We start from the raw sequence: 20940 nt of genomic DNA, 5'->3' as shown, positions 1-20940 counted from the left end.
TTTTGCTAGACTGGAGCCTAAACAATTGTCATCAAGATCAATTATTTCTCTTAGTCCAAAAGCCATGACAGATTATTCTTTTGTTGTTGAGGATGTGCCTGATCTTCAAAATATATATAGCAGAAATGTCTCCGTGTAAACATCCATCCATAATTCCAAAATTTACATTTCAAAAAAATATAGGAAGAAAAATGCTTTCATAGGATCTCACAGGCTACATAACAGCAGCAGTGTTTACACACTGCAGTTCTGTTGGCTTATATCAAATTTCAGAAAGGATGCATGAGTAAATATGTGCTCCATGTTTTGCATAGCTTATAAAAACAAATGAGATTTTAAAAGTAAAAATTAATGGAGCAGCACAGCCACGGTCAGGAATGTAGCATGAAGTAATCAGGTAAAAAATTGCCGCTCATGGGACAGTTGCCATGACATTCAAAAGCGCTTACTAGAATCAAACTATGAATATTCTGTGAACTGATTGATAGTCTGTTGCTTTACTTTTCTTGTAAGCAAATGTGATGACAATATTGAGCAATTACTGATAATGTCATCCAGCTGCTTCTCTGCTGCCTGTGAGATAATATTCAGAACAGCCAAAGTAATAGTCAATTGTATTAAAGTAGGGTATGTTCTCTCCTCTCACTAGCATTATGCTTTTGACTGGTGGCAGCCCAGCAGATTGAAGAAACATCCTCAGTAAACTTTGCTGTGCCAAACACCATAGGGCTTATTTAGCTTTGATTAGATTGATGAGATGGTCTAAACGCAACAATTAAAAATACAATTAGTGGCAAATGGCAATGTAGTCTATGGGGTTAAGGTAGGAATGAACTTTTCCATCTAGGATTCCTAGTTAGTTAATACTTAAAATCAAAGAAGTTTCTGATTCACATTGTGCATTAGTGTTGGTCAAACATTGCCTAGCTGCTGCATTGACAATCTGACAAAAGCCAAAGAGCTGTGCTTAATTCACCTGTAACTGAGCATATTGAAGTCACCTTTACTAGCCATATGTATCCTGCAGGGACTACACATCCCAGCATATGTTTCATCTTGAAGCAAGATGAAGGTTGCTTGGTTCAAGGCCGAACAGTGCATGTTAGGACCTGTAGTCTCCAAGAGCTACAGACCCACATTAAGGATTTTGGAGGCTGCAAACCAGGGGTAGGCTTGCAGGTTGTACTTTGGCCACCCATGCTGTATATATGTGCAATGGTCATCATTAAAATGTCACTGACAGTGATCCAGATCGCTTGGTAAGCTGGGCACTAGTGAACAATATGCGTTTCAATATGGCTATGTGTACATCTAGGGAACAAAGACCATAGGTCATACTTCCAGGATGTGGGGCTCTTATCCTGGGAAAGAGGGACACTGAAACAGATTTGTGGTGGATAATCAGCCGAGCTCCCAGTGTTATGTTGCGGACAAAAGGGCTAATGCAATCCTTGAGTGCATAAGCAGTGGAATCTGAAGTAGTAGTAGTAGAGAGGTTATTTTACCTCTGAATTTGGCACTGATGCAATTCTGTTGGAATACGGTGTTCAGTTCTGGTGCCTACAACTTAAAGATGGTGAAATCTTGGAGAGGGTTCAGAGAAGAGCCAAGAGAATAAGTAAAGAATTAAAAAAAAAAAAAAAAACTTGCCTTATAGTGACTTTGTTCCTCGAGTCTATGTAGTTTAACAAAGAGAAGGTTAAGGGGTGATTTGATTACAGCTGTAAGTATTTACATGGGGAACAAAAATGTAATAATGGGATCTACAGTCTAGGTGAGAAAACTTCCAGCCATTGGATCATGTTAAAGTAGACAAATTCAGACTGAAAATAACGTGGACATTTTTACTAGAGAATAATTAGCCATTGGAACAAATTACCAAGGGTCATGGTGGATTCTCTATCACTGACAGTTTTAAAAATCAAGAGTGGCTGTTTCCTAGAGCAGAGCTTTTACAAATTATTCTGGGGATGCTGTATGGCCTGTGTTACATAGGAGGTCAGCCTAGATGATCACAATGGTCCCTTCTGGCCTTGGAACCTATGACTTTCACCAGTTCTTAGTGGGCACGTTGCTATAAAGCATTCCCATCACAAAACCATCAGTACAACAGCACCTAGGACTCAGAGTTAGAGAAGCCAGTTAACTGAACTGGCCATGAACTACCTTCTCAGTCCAGACCAGGGTAGAAGCATGCATGTTGGTGACAGATTGAGGTAGTGATATTTGCACTGCCCCACTAAGACATACTTCTTCCAGAGATGTATTCCTTTTAGAAGGATATTTGGAGAGATGCATTAAAACCCTCTTAGCCAGCAGTGGCGGCTCCAGCCACCAGCACGCCAAGCGCATGCCTGGGGCAGCAAGCCATGGGGGGCGCTCTGCTGGTCAACGTGAGGGCGGCAGGCAGGTTGCCTTCAGCGGCATGCCTGCGGAGGGTCCGCTGGTCCCGCAGCCTCAGCAGACCTCCTGCAGGCATGCCGCTGAATCCGCGGGACCAGAGACCTCCCACAGGCAAGCTACCGAAAGCAGCCTGCCTGTCGTGCTTGGGGTGTCAAAATACCTAGAGCCGCCCGTTAGTCAGTTCAGAATTGCAGTTTAAAAAGGAAAGAAAAATCCCTCCTGAACTCAGTCAAGTCTTGTCCAGCATTAGGATAAAATCTGGACTGGCCCTTAGAGTTTTCTGTGTGACTTGTTCCAAGTGCAATTCAAAGCACAGTGCCCTTTTCATACAGGTGCATACTGAATGGTAAGCAGAGTTTTGAAAAGGATCAGCTTTCAGCTATGGAAAGCATGTCCCTGGCCCCCAGACAGTGTCTCCCAGAGCCTCAACAAACCCACTACAAAGCAGACCATTCCCATATCAAAGCAGCAAGCACAAAGACAAGGACACTTATTTCCTCCTCACACACACTTATTAATTTATATGATTTTTATTCATTTTCTTATTTAAGATATCCTAGACATTTATACATTTGTTTGTGCTTTGGCAAGAAGCATTTTTATTATACTACCACCACCTAAGCTCTCAAAAACTCTAATATCCCCATTCAGCAAAGCCATTCTTTGCCCCTTCCCCCACCTTTCTGAAAAAAAATGAGTAACACTTTCACATCATGTTATTAATTAATCCCTTGGAACAGGCAGATCTGGAGATCACATCATTAGCACTATGCATTCTGCATTAGCATGTCAAGCCAGAAAATCCTGTGCCAGAGGGTTAATTCCAAATCACAGTAGACTTTCCTATGGAATTACATGTCATATCTTCACTAATACCAACTGAGTTCCTGATTAATATGTTCAGCACATATACCAGCAATTGCATTTGATTTGTCAGTGCACTTATATTGGACAGAAGCCGTATAATTAATGGAAGGCCCTCAACACCTTTAATTTTTCATTTTATATAAAATGCTGTGGGAGACTTTGCCAGGAGTGTGTAGTGCATTATCCTTTGCAGTGTATTACTTCAACAGAATTGCAAGCGAAATACTATGTTCCCTGTGTGCAGGCGAGGAGACCATTAGCATTTTGTCACGGAATTATTTTAATCAGGAAGATCATTCCTCACTTATGCATATGGACAAGATTCAGAGGTGGGGATTCATCAACTTCTTAACCCCAATGAAAGCCAAGTGCTTACCAAAAGGTCAACTTTAGGGGCTGATGCATGTCATCATGGCTCATGAGCTTAAAGGGAGCATGACAATTTTCAACAGCTGTGCATCTACCACTTAATATTCTGAAGGCATTTGTGCACTTCCAAGTGATTAGAAGCTACTACTAGTATGAGGTTCCTTGGTTGAAGCTCTGACTAGTCACAGAAGTTCTTCTTCCCCTCTATGTAACTATATGTTTTGGAGCAGATCCTCAGCTGGTGCAAATCAGCATAGCTCCATGGAGGTCAATCCTTATTCCCCACATAAAAGAGGGCTCGGCTATACCTCTGTTGAGGCTGAACTGTATTTGGAATGGGGTGGTTGGGAATGCTGGTGGGAGGAGGCATTACATCCCGATGGTGCTTCTGGGGGACGCAGGGCAAGGTGTCCTTTATTAGATCTGAGGCACCATTGTGGCATGCAAGAAACAGAGCCATAGTCCCTCCTACACCCTGCCTAGATGCTCCCCCCACAAGCCACTAGCAATGCTAATGGCTTCCACCTCCCTTGTGCACCCCAATTCTGGAAGGCAGTTTACGCCTCTACCCACTGAATGACTTTACTACAGGGTGTCAGAAGGAAAGCTTGCTGGGCTTCGTCCTGCTCTCTCACTCCCCCCTCCCCAGTACAGAGCACCCAAATAGGGGCATAATTTTGCCCAATACCAGATCCTCAGCTGGTGTAAAAATCAGGGTCACTCTACTGACTAATGGAACTACATCCATTTAGAGCAGTGGACGGGTTTGTCCCAAAGTGAGAGTGTGATCGCTGTAGGGGCTTCAGTAGCAGCGATTACATTAGGAGAGTTGCCATCATGGTAATTAGGCAAAAATCCAGCCTATGTGAAGGTGGTAGAGAACCCTCAGATGAGTAGCAAGATGTGAGAGGTCTGATACCTGTATAATAATGCTCCCCCTCCCAGTAACCTACTCTACTTCTGCCTTCCAGCTGCATGTGTCTCTAAGTATTGCTGGTCTCTGGGAAGGAGCACACATGCTAGACATTTCTGGGGTTGGAGGATAAGTACTGAACTTATCTTTTATGGAGCAGGAGAACAGATAAATTCCATCAAATGTATGTAAATGAACAGAGATAAGATTTGCTTCTGGGAGGTTTAATAGGTAACTCAGTCTTTTCCCAAACATTTCTAAGATTTATAGTTTTTAAATGTATAATCTTTACCCTGACACCCTCTTTCCCCCACACATGGCACTTTGGGGTGTTCACTACAGTGTCAGGAACTCAGGAGCCTGTTATACTCACTACACCTAAAACAATTCTGTTGTGGTATATATCCTACATGGGGCACGTAATGCATCACTGGCAAACTGATAACTCAATGATCATTAATATTCTTATGTGATGTATATACAAAATTATTGATATGGGCTAGAGTTATGCATTGCTTGCCAAACACATTAAGAACATAAGCACAGTGTTCCTTAGACAAATAAATGTGTATTTGCTTTTCTGTGTATCCTGATCATCAGGTAGAGACAATGAAGGGCCATTTATGGTTTTACCTACTTTTCTGTGCTTCCACAGTGTTTTAAGGCCACAAATGATCAACAATCAATTATATCCTTCTTTGGATTCAGCCAGTCTCTGGCCAAGTTCTCTGCTAGCATAACTCCACTGACTTTAATGGAGTTAAACCAGCAGACTCTCTCAAATGTTCTTTTGTTTTTACCTTCACTTCCTCTTTCCCACTGCCATACCTTGAATAATTCTTAGTTAATTGGTGGTGCTTCTGCTTGTGGTTTCTGAAGCACCAGAACAGAGTTACTATCTGATCAAGAATGCCTTTAAAAAAAAAAAAAAAAAAAAAAAGGCCAACTTATTCCTCTGGGATAAAGCTATGGACTAAATAAAAAAATATATATATTTAGAATGCCAGAAGAGCTCATCATAGATTACAGAACAGTGAATAAAGATCACGTTTTCTGCTTAATCTCCTTGACATTTTACCTTGGTAGCAAAATTATGCATGCTACTCAGAAAACTAGCGCTCAAGGTAGTGAATACCACCAGAAAATGCATGTGATTCAGTAAAGACAGAATAACCAGTATTGTACAGAGATTAAAATGTCTTTAAAAAACAAAATACAATATAAAGCTGTGCCTGTTTTAGAAAGCTTTATCTACTGTCCCACCAAGTTACTGTAAACAAACTAGTCAGATATACGCTTTTGTAAGGAACACTGTTGTTTACAAAGAAGTTACCTCAAACATAGCAGAGCCATTCTGAATATGGAAGGCCACATATGCAAACTCCACCATAAGCATGTCAGCCATAGTGGGGGGGGGGGAGCAAGAAATCATTTCATAAAACCACCACATATTTACTTATACTTAAGAACTAGGACTTTTTTTCTTGGATAAAACTAACACCTGCTCACACATCACTGTCGGGTAGGAAGTATCAGAGGGGTAGAGCCATGTTAGCTTTTTGTCAGGTAGGAGATACTCACAAAATACAGCTAGGCAAAAATGGTGATTTTGGTTTACTGGCAGTTTCAAATCAAAATAAAAAGTTCGATTTCACATCAAACAGAAAATGAATGATTTTCAAAATTTCCAGCAAATCAAAAAGTTGAAATTTTTTTTTCAGAATCGTTTTGTAACTTGACATTTGTTTGGGGGCATTTTAGGCAAAAGCGAAGGAGGACAAGATTCATGAACTGCAGGAAGAGGAGTAGCTTGCCTGTACCCCAGAGATTAAGGTACTCTCTCAGCAGGCAAGAGCAGGGGTTCACTTCCTGTCTTTCTCTGACATGGAGAAGGTGTTTAGAGCTGGGTCTCCCCCATTGCAGAAGAGTGCCCTACCTCCTGGGCTATCATGGAACAGCTTCCACAGGAGAGGTTGCACTTCTTATATGTGAATAGCCAGTGGAGCAGGAACTTGAACTCAGGACTTCTACATCTGAGGTGCGTGCCCTTTGTCTCTATGGCCTGGTGGTCCTCTCTCATGTCCTGGCCCAATGATTATACATGGTTATTCGTATTGGCCATTCATGTGCAAGCTTAATTTGGTGCCCTTGTGCATACACATTATGATGCAGTCTTTTATTACATTACAGTCTCATACTAGCTTCCAGTTTTGGGTTGAAATTTTTCAATTGTAGCATGTAGCTGAAGTTTTCCAAGGGGAACACTTCCCGTTTTCTAATCACCACAATCCACCACCAACTCCTACTCATCAGGGGTCCTGGAGATAGCTGGAGAAGATGCAAAAGTGGACAGAGCTGGCAGGAATAGAGTGAGATTAGGGCATTGGGGAGAAATATCCCTTTATCACATCTCCTGGGGAGCTTATGCCTCCTCTGGAACTCTTACTCTCTCCCCTAAACACCAGGCTGATTTCCCATTTGAGTCCATTTCCCCTACCAGGCATGAAGGGACAAAACTGTACTAACGGATATTCTCATACTGATGAGATGTCCTAATTAAAGCTCTGATTCTGATGCCACTGAGGTAGATCACAAATCTCCCACTGACTTCTGTGGGAGCAAGGTAGGGCCTAAGAGATAATCAATTGTGTGCAACTGTTTCCCACAGTACAACTGTTTCAAAGCATAGTCCAAGACTCCTTCTGCCCCTGATAGATGTACAAATGTCAGCCACTGATTTTCCTTCTCGGTGGAAAGAGTGTTGTGCTTAAATCACCTATACATTCACAAAGGAGGGTCACCCCCAACTTATTTTTATACTTACAATTGCAGTCCATGTGTAGGAAGTATGGTCTAGTGGATAGAACACGGAACTAGGACTTGAGAGACCTGGGTTTAGTTTGTGACTGAGCCAGGAATTAAACCATATACTTTTGTTCCGTATCTGTAAAATGGGGATAATATAGCACTTTCGTACCTGACAGTGGTCATGTGAGGATTAATACTATTACTACAGTGCTAGGGTCTCTCTCTGCCCCATGCACCTCCTTGCAGCACAGAACCCTGCCAGAACTACTCTGCCTTAGTTTCTCAAGTGTGGTTTCCAGACCAGTCTGGTAGCTTAAGACTTGGTCCTCTGGAAGGTCACTACAAAAGTTCAACCACCCCCTCCCAGCAAAATGAAGTCCAAAGTTGCCATCCCCAAAACAAACATGAAATAAAAGGAGTTTTTTTTATCCCAAGGGGGCTTAGTTCTCAGCCACTATGAGGTTATTCATCTGCTTGTCCTCAGCTCTCAGAGCCCAGCCTTCTCCCATGGGACGGGGTGGGAGGGTACCCTTTTCCTGGCAGGCTAAAACAACCAGTGGGCAAGCCCCTGATAAACCCAGTCTGGCATCAAGGCTGCCTTTCCTTCAGGGAGGCTATGACTGGCTATAATCCTTCTTCGTTCCTGGCTCCAGCTGGGCTTCTCTTCTCAAGAGAGAGCAGTTGATCTGGTCTCCTTCCTGGCCCGCTACAACTGCGCCAGCTCTCCTTTTCAGCCCCTCTCCTACAGGCCTGACACCCAGAGGTGTAGCAGGCAGGGCTGATTGCAGTGAGCACAATTCATTAACCTTTTCAGCCTGTGTGGGGTTTGTATAGTTCTATCACAGGGCGATGTAATAAGGTGACAGATAAAATTCAGTGAACTTCTAAGGCTTTTTAACTTTCCACCTCACCTCATCCATTTCCAAGGACCGCAAAACATTACAGACAAGACTGCCATCCTTACTTACAAAGTATAACCTTACACCTCAAATACTGCCAGTGGATCAGATCACAGAGCCCTTACTCACCTGAGTAGTCCCAATGGAACCACTGGTAGGGTATTTTTATGGCATTAGACAGGATTCCCCTTATCCAACATGAATTAATCTTTTCTTAATGAAGTTTGCTTTCTTTAAGAACTCACCTCCACAATCTTACTCCAAACCCAGCAATTCAGAGATCCAGCCTTAGATAAATCACTAATGATTTCCCTTTTAATTATCTCACCACCTTAAATCACCGGGATTGATTGAGCATGTGATTAGGGAAGATCTACCTGAGAGACTGCCTCTACCTTTATGTAATGCTGTGGCAGATGCAATCCTCCTAAGCACTTGAGCTAACAGCCCCTGGTATAGGAGAGGGGGATGAGATCTGGACCCTCAGCGAGAAGACCATGGCTAGAGATCTGGCTTCTTGCCTTAGTTCACTGGAGTTGGGATTTGCTAGCTTATGACCTGCTGCAAAAGCAATCTGTTTTCTCATGCTTTTCCTGGGCAGGAAGACTGAGGGGAAGGAGAGTTAGTAGAAATAGGGGGTGATTATGCTGGAAGCTATGAAGTGAAGTAGTCTTTCATGGCAGCTGGGTTATGTGATTATGCCTGGGCTATGAAGGGGATTATGCTGGGTCTGGCAAGACTTTTGGAAGTTGTTTTTTTTAAAGAGATATTTTTATTGTAGTTTGTTAAAATGTGGGCCTTAAAATTGTGACATGCTTAGAGATTGTGATAAATACCATGGAAGTTCAGATTTAGTTATATACCCAGACATGCTCTGGGATGAAAGCCTATAGAACACACAAATCATAAAAATGTTGAGCTGCTAGCTGACCTCTTGGTCTCTAGTCCAGCACCACTTTCTGCTCCCTCATGCTGAAGCAGGATTAACTATACCTAGACCTTCCTTGACCAGTGTGTCTGTGTGTGTGCGCACACACTCAAAAGGCCAGTGAAACTATTATGAGGCACATTCTCAGACAGCATAAAATCAGTTGAGTGCCCTTGAAATCCCTGGAGCTAAACTGATTTGCACTAGCAAAGGATGGGGCCCACTGTATGTGAAACCGGCATTATGCAAGTACTTTATTGCATGCCAAGTATTCATAAACAACTAGCTTAAGCACACAGCACTGAGACCTGCCAAAATATCCTTCAGCATGACCTTACAGCCTAGAGAGCTTTGCAGCCAGTTGTACTCCATAGTAAAGCACCGATCTATCATCATGAATGGACCATCATTTTTGCAGCATAATCTTCCTCTTAAGTTTATTTTACAGCAGTACTGACTTTAAGACCATTCACAACTAATACCTATGTAACCTTATGATTCACGTCTCACAGGGGGAAGAATTTTAATTCTTTATTCGCAGACAGGCAAACATGCTAGCCAACAGACACCCATGGTAAACTGCTTACTGAAATGACTAGGGTAGGTAGCCATTCAACAAGATCCTTCACCACTTATTGAAAAGCCTTGAAGCCTCTAAATTGTACAGTAAGTTAATTGGATATGCAACCATGTGTCCTACCCTTGTCACTCTTCCTTTTTCATGTTCCATACCCTCTTATTACATCTTGTTCTTATTTAGGGCTAGATGCTATTATTCTCGCTTTAGCTTCATAGTACCTTCAATCCAGTCCTAGTGACTTCAAAGGGACTATTAGTGGAGTAAGGTGCTAGTCAAAGCAAGTAAGGTATCAGATTCTGGGGGGAAATCTGTTCCCATAGAAACCAGTGGCAAAATTCTGAGAGTCAAGATTTCACCCTGTTTTTTTTAGCTAGAAAGCTCTTTGAGAAAGAGGTTGGTTTGTCATAGGTTTGTCCAGCCTCACACAATGAGTGGGATCTTTTGCAATATAAACAGCCATCTCTACCAGCAGCACAGCAGCCCAGTTCCCACCTAAGATATGCAACAATGATTTACCATATATTCTAAACAATGCACTCTTGCCAACATTGTGCCCTAGTGCAGCAGCAGTTCAAACATTCAGATAGAATACTCTACCATGCTGCATGGATACAAAGCAGGACTGGGGAGGAAAAACCATGTAATTTGATTTTTTCCATATCTTTTTTAAGATGTGAAGCAAAAGCAAAACCAATCAGATAATACTATATTGACTGAAGAAGTGTTGTGAAATAGACACCACTTCCACTTTTTATATTCTACCCATACTTTACATACCCCAACTTTTCTATAGCAAAGAGCTATTCAAATATGAAAGTAAATTCTGCTCTTGGAAACACCCATACAACACCTGCATGTATAAGACTATGATTAAGACAGACCTAGCTCTTCATTTTTTTTTTTAATTATACTTTATTATCTACAACCTCAGCACATCTCACACAGCATTATTAACCCCAGAGTGACAGGCAAAGCCATTCTGCTAAGTTGTTACACAGAATACTGTACTCCCATCAGATACTACTGACACTTTGCAGATCACCTACTATATCTTACACAGGGATAACATACCTGGTGACAGGCAGAGGAGTTTAGAGCTTTGGATGCTGAATGCCCATTAGAATTTAGTGGAAGCTAGATATTCAAGTCCCTTAGGTGACTGAGAAATTTCCACACTCTGTACACTAGCAGTGCCCAATTTTCATAGGTAGATATTGAAATAGGACACCCAAATTTAGATGTATAATTGCGCCTTTATTATGCAATTTGAGTTTCCAAAGGAGTGATGTGAATGTTCTGTCTGAAAACTGTCCCCACACTGGGTCCTGTCAATGTTAATAAGTTATGCAGAAGTTACATGAAGGATTCCCATATATTGTATCATAACACATGTAATTCTTAAAATGGGGCTAAGCATTTTTATTCTGATACACTGGGGCACTTATGCACATGCTTAACTTTAAACACATGAGCAGTCCCACTGAGGTTAAAGTTAAAAACATGCTCAAGTGATTTGATGGATTGGAGCTTAATAGAATTTTTTTTTTGGTCCCAACAAAAAAAGCACATCAGAGCTTCAGTGTTGTATCTGAAAACTTCACTTTTCAGTTCACATCCAGGAGACAAAAACACACACAAAACAGTAATCAGACATCCAAGATCTCTAACTACTGAGTAGAGCTGGTTGGGCATTTTCTACTCCAGAACTCTTGTTTAGGGTAAGTCCCCCTCCCAATCCCCTCCATCAATCTCAATGGCCCAGTGTCTCCATCATTCAATGGCTGTCAAAGTAAGGCAGAACATGGATGCAATATCTTCCAGGGCTTATCAACACTGATTTGTAAGTAGTGAACTTATCTATAGAATATAGAAGGGGTAATTCAACCACTCAGAAGAGTGATTGAGTGGTTGAAAAAAAAAGTCTTTAATGCAGCCACAAGAAAAAGGTTCAACAACCAAAAAAAAAAAAAACACACAAAAAAACCACCACACAAAACAGTAACACCATGGGAATTTGCTAATCCCAAGAACCTATAATAAACTGATACAGTTAAGATTCAATAATAGAGCTTTTAAAACACTAATGGGGCTTCTCTATCTAAACATTGCACACCGTATTTATTGAGTTCCCTAGCTGAATTCTCTGTATACAAAACACTAAAAATTCATTATCTCTAGATGCAATGCTTAGTAAATTCGATGGTAATTAATCTCCATTTACCCTCTGTGTACATTTGTGAACAGATGAAAAGTTCACTCAACAGTTCTGTCAGTCGAAAGAAAACATATTGCTTTGATGATTCCTCCTCACCCGCCTGCAAATCCGTTCTTCCCCAGGAGAAAAAAGGGCACAGTTAGCCAATTTTGCATGGTTCAAGCCAGGTGCTCATTGCAAATTCAGTAGCATACGCTGGCATGTGTTAGCTGCAGAGAAACTGAAATTACTGAAATTCTTATACCAGCATAATTCACTAAAGGCAGTACATTGAGGATTAAGGAGAACTGTGAGTGCTTGAGGATTATCAAACAAATCAAAAGGGAGAGGCTAGTTATATTTATACATTTCTTCCTTCTTTTAAAGGCCAGCTGTATTCCATGAACTTCCTAGTCTTTCAAAGGTGGTATGCTGAATCATCATGTGTGTTCATTTGTTAAGATTTCTATTAATCATAACCATGCTAGGCAGAAGAATCCAATTAATATGTGCTGGTAATATTTAATGTCATAATTAAGTCTGATTATCCCAGAGTGGTAGTGCAGCACTCCCTTATTTTAAACCAAGTGAAATGTAACCATCAACACAAGAATGCTGCCAAGGTTCACAGGTGCATTCCACTTAGCTGCCTTAATTTTATTTTACCACCACATTACTCTACTTTGCCTTAACCTTACACATTCATGTGCCATTTAGGCAAATTTTAAGGTATAAATGCATTAAGCACCCATGATTTAGTCTGGTGAAGTCTATCACATGGTATACTGCAATTACTGTTTGATGTCCAATTTACCCTAAATATTTTCTAGTGTTGCTAAGTTATTAAGTAACCATGCTATACAGAAATCTAGCTTGCTTCAGTGACCAAATGGATCAACATTTTATAGAATCTGAAATTCAGATAACTTCCATGCAAAATAACAGACTGAAGTCTCACGTAGGAGCATAGCAGAGAGTATTTCTAATCTTCAAACTGAATCTCATTCACAGTAAGACCCCTTTTCTTTGCACGGTTAGAAAAAAAAGTAAGGTGTAAATGCAGTTTACTTCACTTTTTGGGCCCTTCAAGCTGCTTGAGTACTGTAAAAGGGACTTCATGGATAATTAAAAGCAATGGGCCTGCTTCTTATGTACACGTAGACAAATGAGCATTCTGTGTGTATTTGTTTTAAAATGCCTTCTCTAGATTTGAGCATTTGAAATAGAACTGCATGTGACTTCAGGAAACCAGAAGTTAAATTTTAAAAGCAAACATTTGTTTATTTGCACCTCATCATAATGCAATGGAAAAATTCTAGCTATCTGCATTTACAGCAAGATTTTATTTTGTGAGGTTATTGAATTTATGTTCAATTCTCCATTAGGTAAGGACTTCAGAGAGAACATAAGTGAATTAAAAATGTTTCTTGAAGTAATTTTCACATTGCTTTTGCATAGAAACTTAAATACAGACTCTGACCTTTGTTATATGATGTAACTCTGGAGTAACTGCATCAGCTTCCATGGAGTTACTCCAAATTTACTTCAAGTTAACCAAGTTCAGAATCTGGTCTTATACCTTCAGTGGAGTTACTCTGGCACCAATATAAACAAAATGGGGGTCTGTCTTTTAAGGGATTACTCTGAATTACACCAAGATTATGCAGATCAGAGTCTGACCCTTCGTATTCCATCAGAACAAAACAGGATCTAGAGGTCTGGGTCTAAATCTCCACGTAGATTCCTCTGAAGGAGCAATAAATAACCTTGAAGATGTAATTGTCACAATGAAGTCTTATTAACAGTATTACTATTAAATTCCAACTGTATTTATGATGCAAGTTAGATTGACAAGCAGAATATATGGCCAGGGGCCCAGCCCACTAGCATTAAATTTCCACCTCTTTTACTGGATCATTTTTATAGCTGTGTGTGCATTTAACATAAATGATGCTGCAGGTGCTGATATTACTCACACTCAACTGTAATTCCAACATTAGCCTGATAACACACCAAAACCATGCTAGCTTGCCTAAGGCTAGAATTTCAAAAGGGTGGATACAGGAACACACAATGGAAACATCACCCCCAACATTACGGACTTTCCCTCCGGTTGACAGTCTTTTATATCTTGTTGCAAAAAAAATAAAATAAAAACAAAAAACAAAAACAAAAAAACCACTTAGTTCTTTTAATAAGTGTAATGTGCATATTCCCCTTTAATCATAGTAGGTGCAGATGCATGACCCTAAAGTACCACGTGAACATTTTATAAAATGCCATCAGCAACATTGTTTTATAATGCCCAGCAAAGGGGATACATGCTAACGCAGTGTTTCTCAAACTGGGGTTGTCGCTTGTGCGGGGAAAGCCCCTGGCGGGCCAGGCCGGTTTGTGTTTGTTTACCTGCCCGGTCAGCAGGTCCGGCCAATCGCAGCTCCCACTGGCCGCGTTCGCTGCTCCAGGCCAATGGGAGCTGCTGGAAGCAGCGCAGGCCAAGGGACTTACTGGCCGCTGCTTCCAGCAGCCCCCATTGGCCTGCACATTACATGTAAAGCAAAAAAGGTGCGAGACAGTGATAAAAATTATCACTTGGATACAGGGTTAAGTTATAGCCCTTTGTTGGCAATAGAGGGTTTTTAATAGTAAAAGCTTGGAAACAGAGGTTTAAAAATACTCAGTAACGAAGGTGAGTGTATCAGTGCAGATCTCCAGGTAGCAGAACTGTAAAACACCCAGTCTAATAGTTCTCTCCCTAGATTATACACCCCCTTAAATGGTTCTCATGTTAGACAGTCTTGCTGCTGCTGAGAACTCTCATTCTGTACCAGTTCTCTCACTGCAAAGCTGCAACCGACTGGAACTGGGCCGCCCAACGGAGCTTCACCTGCTCCAGTATGTGCTGGTAGCGACTGGGTAATGTAGGATGGGATCCACCCGCCTCACCCCCTTGGAATATGCCGAGAGCCCTCAATCTCCTTTGATGTCTATGGAAGCTAGAAGTGCTCCCTACAGCAGGAATACGTAGCACATGGCAGGGTGAAGTCATCAATCACCCTCATGGAATAGCAGGATTGGAAGGGACCTCAGGAGGTCATCTAGTCCAACCCCCTGCTCAAAGCAAGACCAACTAAATCGTCCCAGCCACAGCTTTGTCAATAGCTATGTCCCATACCCTGTTGTGGGAGTAAAGGATCAGAGAACACCTTCCTGGCACACCAGATTTTGCAGAACCAAGCCCAGCACTGGGCTTTTCCGCCTCTGACTGTATTTCCTTGGGAGCTCAAAGTCCCCGAATGGAAGAAGGCGAAGGCTGCCCCGCTACGGAGAGTGGGAGAGCGGAGAAGCCGGGGGACCAGTCCACGCACGCCTGGAACGTGCCACACTTTTACTCTCCCTTTCGGAGCGTTCAGGGAAATGCTCCGGTCTGTGCCTAGATGGGCGCTTTTCCTCCCCTGGAAAGTGCGACTCCGGCACCCGGGAGCAGCCCCACCGCCCCGCGGGTTGGCAGTCACTGGCACAGCGCCCTGGGTGTCTGCACACCCCTCCCCCCACGGGAGAGGCTCAGATGGGGAACCCCTATAAAGAGCGGTCCGTCTCCTCCAAAAAACAAACTCAGGTCCCCTCTGGCGAGAGAGAGTGACGGGAAGAGGGGTGGACACCCCCCCCCCCGCTTTGAAGCGGCTCCGCTCGCGTCTCCACAGAGTCGCCTCCCCAAGTGCAGTTGTGCAAGAGCCGGGAGACAAAAGCGGGGAGTCTCCTGTTCGCCCAGACAGCCCCGCGCCTCCCCGGGAGGCAGCAGCTTCCCAAGGCATTCCCGGTGCTCCCCCCGCCTACCTTGGCTCTCATCGGAGACAGGAGCCCTTCCATTGCGGCGGGAGCCTCATGCCAGTCCGTCCTCCGGGTCAGTCCCTCTTCCCTTCCTCAGTCATTCCCCCAGCGCCGGAGTCGGCGTCCCCTCAAGACCCACCAGGGACGCGTCCCTCGCGCCAGATGAGCCACCGAGCCGACCCGGCGAACTTGCAGCCAGCAGCGGTGTGGAGCTCGGTGCCTGGCGGAGCTTTCCTCTCGCCACCCCCTCTCTGCACGAGCCGCCTGTAGCTAGATTGGTACCAGAGCCGCTGACAAACGCTCCCTGTCTTACGTAATGCGTTCAGCCCAGGACAAGGGATCTTAGCCCGAGCGCAGGATCACACGGGACAAGTGTGGTGGGTCCGGGACTCCGCATTGCCTGTAGTAGCACGAGGAGGGTTATTAATAGGCAGCATTTTCTAGCCTCCTTTTGTGTGGCTGACAAGTAACCACTCTGGAGTCGCTAAAAAGACTGACAACAAAAGTCTCAATTGCAGGTGTGGCTGAGCAGTAGATTTTCTGGGGTTATTATTAAAACATCATATTCCAGATCCACAGCTTTAAGCAACATGCTTCTCTCAGCTAGCTGTTCGGGGACTGCCTGCAGTGGTGAATAGGTGAGTGAGTATCAACTCCGGAGTGCTTGGGCTGTCAAGGAGGATGCTGAATACACCCACCCTCCTGTCTGTTTCACTCAAGGATGCTGCTCTCAGTTGTAAGTGAAAAAGATCAGACTCTAGGACTGGAAGGGACCTCAAGAGGTCATCGAGTCCAGTCCCCTGCCCTCATGGCAGGACCAAATACTGTCTAGACCATCCCTGACAGACATTTATCTAACCTACTCTTAAATATCTCCAGTGATGGAGATTCCACAACTTCCCTAGGCAATCTATTCCAGTGTTTAACTACCCTGACAGTTAGGAACTTTTTCCTAATGTTCAACCTAAATCTCCCTTGCTGCAGTTTAAGCCCATTGCTTCTTGTTCTATCATTGGAGGCTAAGGTGAACAAGTTTTCTCCCTCCTCCTGATGACACCCTTTTAGATACCTGAAAACTGCTATTATGTCCCCTCTCAGTCTTCTCTTTTCCAAACTAAACAAACCCAATTCCTTCAGCCTTCCTTCATAGGTCATGTCCTCAAGACCTTTAATCATTCTTGTTGCTCTTCTCTGGACCCTCTCCAATTTCTCCACATCTTTCTTGAAATGCGGTGCCCAGAACTGGACACAATACTCCAGTTGAGGCCTAACCAGCGCAGAGTAAAGCGGAAGAATGACTTCTCGTGTCTTGTTTACAACACACCTGTTAATGCTTCCCAGAATCATGTTTGCTTTTTTTGCAACAGTATCACACTGTTGACTCATATTAAGCTTGTGGTCCACTATGACCCCTAGATCTCTTTCTGCCATACTCCTTCCTAGACACTCTTCCCATTCTGTATGTGTGAAACTGATTGTTCCTTCCTAAGTGGAGCACTTTGCATTTATCTTTATTGAACTTCATCCTGTTTACCTCAGACCATTTCTCCAATTTGTCCAGATCATTTTGAATTTTGACCCTGTCCTCCAAAGCAGTTGCAATCCCTCCCAGTTTGGTATCGTCCGCAAACTTAATAAGTGTACTTTCTATGCCAACATCTAAATCGTTGATGAAGATATTGAACAGAACCGGTCCCAAAACAGAACCCCCACTTGTTATACCTTTCCAGCAGGATTGGGAGCCATTAACAACTACTCTCTGAGTACGGTTATCCAGCCAGTTATGCACCCACCTTATAGTAGCCCCATCTAAATTGTACTTTCCTAGCTTATCTATAAGAATATCATGCGAGACTGTATCAAATGCCTTACTAAAGTCTAGATATATCACATCTACCGCTTCTCCCTTATCCACAAGGCTCGTTATCCTATCAAAGAACGCTATCAGATTAGTTTTGACACGATTTGTTCTTTACAAATCCATGCTGGCTATTCCCTATCACCTTACCACCTTCCAAGTGTTTGCAGATGATTTCTTTGATTACCTGCTCCATTATCTTCCCTGGCACAGAAGTTAAACTAACTGGTCTGTAGTTTCCTGGGTTGTTTTTATTTCCCTTTTTATAGATGGGCACTATATTTGCCTCCTTCCAGTCTTCTGGAATCTCCCCCGTCTCCCATGATTTCCCAAAGATAATAGCTAGAGGCTCAGATACCTCTTCTATTAACTCCTTGAGTATTCTAGGATGCATTTCATCAGGCCCTGGTGACTTGCAGGCATCTAACTTTTCTAAGTGATTTTTTACTTGCTCTTTCCTTATTTTCTCTTCTAAACCTACCCTCTTCCTGTAAGCATTCACTATACTAGACATTCCTTCAGACTTCTCAGTGAAGACAAACAAAGTAGTCATTAAGCATCTCTGCCATTTCCAAGTCTCCCGTTAGTTTCCCCCTCCTCATTGAGCAGTGGGCCTACCCTGTCCTTAGTCTTCCTCTTGCTTCTAATGTATTGATAAAAAGTCTTGTTTCCCTTTATTCCCATAGCTAGTTTGAGTTCATTTTGTGCCTTTGCTTTTCTAATCTTGCCTCTGCATTCCTGTGTTATTTGCCTATATTCATCCTTCGTGAGCTGGCCTAGTTTCCATTTTTTATATGACGCCTTTTTATTTTGTAGGTCATGCAAGATCTCAAGGGTAAGCCAAGGTGGTCTTTTGCCACATTTTCTATCTTTCCTAACCATCGGAATAACTTGCTTTTGGGCCCTTAATAGCGTCCCTTTGAAAAACTGCCAACTTTCCTCAGTTGTTTTTCCCCTGTGTCTTAATTCCCATGGGACCTTACCTATCAGCTCTCTGAGCTTACCAAAATCTGCCTTCCTGAAATCCATTGTCTCTATTCTGCTGTACTCCCTTCTACCCTTCCTTAGAATTGCAAATTCTATGATTTCATGATCACTTTCACCCAAGCTTCCTTCTACTTTCAAATTCTCAACAAGTTCCTCCCTATTTGTTAAAATCAAGTCTAGAACAGCTTCCCCCCCTAGTAGCTTTTTCAACTTTCTGAAATAAAAAGTTGTCTGCAATGCAGTCCAGGAACTTATTGGATAGTCTGTGCCCCACGGTGTTATTTTCCCAACATATATCTGGATAGTTGAAGTCCCCCATCACCACCAAATCTTGGGCTTTGGATGATTTTGTTAGTTGTTTAAAAAAAGCCTCATCCACCTCTTCCACCTGATTAGGTGGCCTGTAGTAGACTCCCAGCACGACATCACCTGTGTTTTTTTACCCCTTTTAGCCTAACCCAGAGACTCTCCACACTTCTGTCTCCTATGTCCATCTCCACCTCAGTCCAAGTGTGTACATTTTTAATATATAAGGCAACACCTCCTCCCTTTTTCCCCTGTCTATCCTTCCTGAGCAGACTATACCCATCCACACCAACATTCCAGTCGTGTGTATTATCCCACCAAGTTTCAGTAATGCCAATTTATTTATTAGCACTTCCAGTTCTTCCTGCTTATTACCCATACTTCTTGCATTTGTATATAGACATCTAAGATACTGGTTTGATCTTGCCTCCCAGCTTTGCCCTGACCCTTCTTCCTCTCTGCCATTATAGCCCGGGCTCCCTCCTGTTTCCAACCCATCTCCCAGGTCTTGTTCCCCACTTACCTGTGGGCTTTGCTCACCTGTCCCCGTCGAACCTAGTTTAAAGACACACAGGAAAGTGGATGGGATGAAAGGAAGCCAGTGCTCTAAGGTTGGAGAGCAGCAGGCCAGCTGCATTGGCGTTTGCCTGTCCTTACTCCATGGGATCCTGTCCTCTTTAGGGAAAGGAAGGATGATTTTGCCAGCTAAGGTGCTGGATTGAGATTCTGCAGAACTGGGTGGAAACTCTGACTCTGTCACACTCTTCCTGTGTGACCTCGGTCAGGTCACTCACTCTTTGTACCTGCGTTCCCCATCTATAAAACATCTCTCACCTTATTTTCTTTGTGTATTGGACCTGTGAACTCTTTGGGGCAGGGACTCTGTGTGCATCTACAGTGCTTAGTAGAATTAACATCTTCTCTCAGCTGATGCCACTAGAAACTACAAAAAACTAAGACACTAAACATAACCCAGGTTATTTACTACTATTATAGAAGCACTAAGAGGTCTCGTTGCAATGAGTCCTGTACAAGCACATGGTAAATACACAATCTGTGCACTGAACAGCCCTACTAGAAATCCACCAACAATGTCACAGGACAAAGCATGATCTGGGGTGCTTATGAACAGAGGACTGGAAGGGACCTCCTGCCCTGAGTCCAGTGTCTATCACAGGCAATTTGGTCATATAATCCAGTTTCTACATTTCTTATAAATTCTAAAGCCAGAAGGAACCACTGTGATCACTTGACCTCCTGTATAACAGACCATAGAAACAACAAGGAGTCCACTGGCACCTTAAAGACTAATAGATTTATTTGGGCATAAGCTTTCTTTTTTTGAAAACCCATGAAAGCTTATGCCCAAATAAATCTGTTAGTCTTTAAGGTGTCACCAGACTCCTAGTTGGTTTTTGTGCATACAGATTAACACAGCTACCCTCTGATACAGACCATAGAACTTTCACAAAACAGTTCAAGCAGATCTTTTAGAAAAGCATCCAATTAGGATTTTAAAATGGTCAGTAATGGAGAATCTACTATGACCAATGGTTAATTACTCCCATTGTTAAAAATGTACAGCTGATTTTCAGTCTGAAAATGTCTAGTATTCTGTGGTAGAATTAAGAGCCCATTATTAAATATTTGTTCCCCACATCGGTACATATAGATTGTAATCAAGTCACCCATTAGTCTTCTTTTTGTTAAGCTAACTAGATTGGGCTCCTTGAATCTACCACTATAAGGTATATTTTCTAATCCTTTAGTCATTCTTGTGGCTCTTCTCTGAACCCTCTCCAATTTGTCAACATTCTTCCTGAATTGCAGGCACCAGAACGAAACACAGTATTCCAGCTGCCATCACACTAATGCCAAGTATAGGATAAAATAACCTCTATACTCCTACTTGAGATACCCCTGTTTAGCATCCCAGGGTCACATTAGCTCTTTTGACTAGAGTGTCATACTGGAAGCTTATGTTCAACTGATTATCC

The 20940-nt window shown here is 42.6% G+C and overlaps 1 protein-coding gene and 1 long non-coding RNA gene across 2 annotated transcripts in view; one reads left to right on the top strand and one right to left on the bottom strand.

The window, feature by feature from the left end:
- FRMD4A (FERM domain containing 4A) overlaps positions 1-16003 on the bottom strand; it is a 410751-nt gene extending 394748 nt beyond the window's left edge. Inside the window, exon 1 of the mRNA XM_030565719.1 lies at positions 15799-16003. Within this exon, the coding sequence (XP_030421579.1) occupies positions 15799-15831 (33 nt within the window). The 5' untranslated portion in view covers positions 15832-16003. The remainder of the gene's footprint in view (positions 1-15798) is intronic.
- Positions 1-16404, top strand: part of LOC115653156 — a 56744-nt gene extending 40340 nt beyond the window's left edge. Inside the window, exons 3-4 of the long non-coding RNA XR_004000870.1 lie at positions 6314-6385; positions 16311-16404. This is a non-coding gene — a long non-coding RNA (uncharacterized LOC115653156). The remainder of the gene's footprint in view (positions 1-6313; positions 6386-16310) is intronic.
- The last annotated feature ends 4536 nt before the right edge of the window (positions 16405-20940 follow it).

This window comes from Gopherus evgoodei, chromosome 1, assembly GCF_007399415.2.
Source record: "Gopherus evgoodei ecotype Sinaloan lineage chromosome 1, rGopEvg1_v1.p, whole genome shotgun sequence".
Taxonomy (NCBI): Eukaryota; Metazoa; Chordata; order Testudines; family Testudinidae; genus Gopherus; species Gopherus evgoodei.
Note: the sequence above shows the minus strand (reverse complement) of the source record. Positions and strands in the feature narration are given on the sequence as shown.